Here is a 3,103-nt window from a genome sequence, read left to right as displayed (position 1 = left end):
CATACTTAGGACACCTGTTTCTTAGCCTCAGTAGACCTTTCACTTGCTATCATTACACCTCTGTGCTATGTCTGATTTGGATTATTATAAAAAACATTTGACCAATTTTAGGCCTATAATATTTCTATAGGATTTTACTCAGCAGTGAGTTCACTGGCGTTTTGGTTCGTGTACGTTTTGTTAACACTTGTTATCGCCTGGGGCATCCCCATTTTGCTGGTGCAAGAGCGTGTAGGTAACTTATATAATATTGTCTGAATGTATTAATAGCAGTTTATAGTATTCATGAGATATGACTCATTGTCAATACACAGACAACATTGAAGCTATTTGTCTTTCACTGATTACTGACTGGCCAGTGTAAGATGCTGCATTGCCTGCAAAGGTGACTGAGGGTAACTTGTTCCTGGTAAGAATAATGACTCGACATTGATGCACTGGCGAATGCACTTCCTCTAGTATAAGCTTATTGATCTGTCCAGATGTAGTCTGCAAACTAAAGCCTAACACCCGGGATGTATGTAACTGCCATCTTGTCTATCTATGACTGTTGTGTACATGCACAGATCCACAGCAAATATCTTTAATCTGTTTCAAAAATAACAGAACCTGGAGGTCAAATGTTCACACCCTACAACATCCTTACTTCCTGTCAGTGTCCTGCTCCTCTACTTGATCCTCACTGTGTGTTTCTGATGGAGACATACATCTTCTTCAGACAGGTGAGTTCTTTATATCCACCTAGCTGTCTGATATTGCCACATGACGTTTTGTACTCATCTCATGTTGCTTGTGACCTTTGCATTTTGTAGCAAATTAACGATTAAGTATCCCCCCCTTTAAATGTATTAAAATGCCTTACAGCAAAAAAAAAAAAAAAAAAAAGGCTTAAATGGGTAATAATATACTAGTGGACAATGCAGTGTGGCTGGGTAGCGTGTCAGTTTGCGTTGCAATTATCACATTAAGATTGAAATTGGGAGTAGACTCGCGCTCTTCCCGAGTTAATTAAAACGCCCCCCTGATTGGACGGCCGGATAATCCCGGCGGGCCTCGTGTTCCTACTAACTTGCGAGCAGGGCAGAGCGCGAGTCACAATCTGCCCAAGGCAAGGGAGGGCACGAAAGACGCGCGAGAGGAAACCGACCGTACGAGGGGGACACGAGCGCTCCGATTTCACCGAGCACAATTAGAGAAGTGTTGTTGAACGTGGGCTATGCGCGCAGCAAGGGGGGAGCGCAGTGTACAGAGGAGGTGAATGCTTGTAGAGGCTCAGCTTCAGATTCACAGCCTCCTTCTTGAAGAGTCACTGTACTGACAGAGGAAAGGAGTGAGGGAAGAGAGGAACTCCTAGAAAACAGCAACTCTTGGAGAGAACTACGTGAGTACAGTGTGCAGCTTTCAAAACAAAAGATAGGATAGAGAAACAAGCGGAAGAGTAGACTTTTCCTGGTCAGAATCTGTTCTGGAAGAGAAAATGAATGTCAGCGAAGAGAATCTGCTTAAGTCCATCAGCAACGACGCGCTTCTCGACCTGACGCAGCGCTACGGCCAATCAGCCTTCGGGTTCGGCCCCAGCCTCGGTGCGGGAAGTCCCGGCCGGTTCCCACTCACACCGGCCACCGACTTCCTTTCCGGGCAGACTGCGAAGTCCAACGAGAGCGGCGGGGAGCACACGAGCGACGACGATGACGGCTTCGACTCATTGGAGTCCCGGAAGAGAGGCTCGCCATTTGGGGACGACAAGCCCGGGGGGCCCCTAGCCAAAAAGTCCAAGGAGCAGCGGTCCCTACGGCTCAGCATCAACGCCCGAGAAAGGAGGAGGATGCATGACCTGAACGACGCACTGGACGGCCTGCGCGCTGTTATCCCCTACGCCCACAGCCCCTCGGTGAGAAAACTCTCCAAAATAGCCACTCTCCTCCTGGCCAAGAACTATATCCTCATGCAGGCTCAGGCTCTGGAGGAGATGAGGCGGCTGGTGGCGTATCTGAACCAGGGACAGACCATAACTTCACCTATCCCCACCTCCCTGGCGCCCTTTGGACAGGCTGCTGCTGTCTACCCATTCTCGGGCTCTGCAATCGCCACCTGTGCCGAAAAGTGCAGCACTTATTCCGGGACACCGTCGAGTCTCTTCAAACACTGTAACGACAAGCCTTGATTTGGTTTAATTCTCTTTCCTGAACTTTTACCTATACTGCACCCATGTCGGTCTCTCTCCCACTCTAGTTATTTTTTTAAATAATTATGTGGAAAATTGAACAAGTTTAGTCTAATGCATAATCTTAAAATATGGTTAAGTAATTATACTGCGATGTTTCATTCAGATTTAACAAACGCTACATAGAAAATAAACAGTTTGGGCCTTTTTAAATATGAAGTCACTTTGTCGCTCGTCCTTTACAAACACCACAGGCTATGCCCAAATTATGAGTTTGGATACATTTTAGGAGGATTAGGTTATCAGATCTTATTTGTAATCTATGCAACATTCAACAACAACATGAAAAGTAGAAATGTCAAGAAATGCGACCTAATCTCGACCTTTACATTTAATACAGCAATTATGAAAGGACTTCCCTCGTACTGGTGATATGTGGAGGATCAAATGTGATGTTTGCTGAAATATTTTCTGAAACGATGTGTTGACAAGTTTGTTTGTTTTTTTTAAGTTATTGCACATCTCACATGATTGTACAACTGTGGAAAATCAATTGCTCCAAGCCCGGCTATACTAATGTTTATATAACTACGGCCTATACATTGAAGAAGCGTTTTTGGTTGTGTTGCAACATGGATTTCATATATTGTTTATATGTCTTTATAATTAAAACACATATCTATGCTTGGACCCGGTTTGCTTGATTTCAACAACTATTGCACAGCTTTTCTCACATTAAGAACACATTTAATAACATGTATACACTTAAATGACAACTTCAAATGCCAGCCACAATTGCATACGACATACAGTGTATCATTTACTTTAGACTACTTAAATGTGTTATTTCCCGAAATTTCTTTTTGGCTTATAATTATCGTGTGGGCATTATGTCATAAGACTCTTTGAATCCACTTTTAACGTAGAACGTAAAAAGGC

At 44.0% G+C, this 3,103-nt stretch overlaps 1 protein-coding gene across 1 annotated transcript; it reads left to right on the top strand.

Annotated features, from left to right (window-relative positions):
* The first annotated feature begins 1,038 nt into the window (after positions 1 to 1,038).
* On the top strand, positions 1,039 to 2,854 carry bhlhe23 (basic helix-loop-helix family, member e23). Its single transcript, XM_029434987.1, has one exon. It carries the CDS (start codon positions 1,478 to 1,480, stop codon positions 2,162 to 2,164), a length of 687 nt encoding a protein of 228 aa, XP_029290847.1. The 5' UTR covers positions 1,039 to 1,477; the 3' UTR covers positions 2,165 to 2,854.
* Positions 2,855 to 3,103: the final 249 nt, after the last annotated feature.

This window comes from Cottoperca gobio, chromosome 7, assembly GCF_900634415.1.
Source record: "Cottoperca gobio chromosome 7, fCotGob3.1, whole genome shotgun sequence".
NCBI classification, from domain to species: Eukaryota; Metazoa; Chordata; class Actinopteri; order Perciformes; family Bovichtidae; genus Cottoperca; species Cottoperca gobio.
The sequence above is the reverse complement of the archived record's forward strand: the minus strand, read 5'-3'. Positions and strand labels throughout refer to the sequence as shown.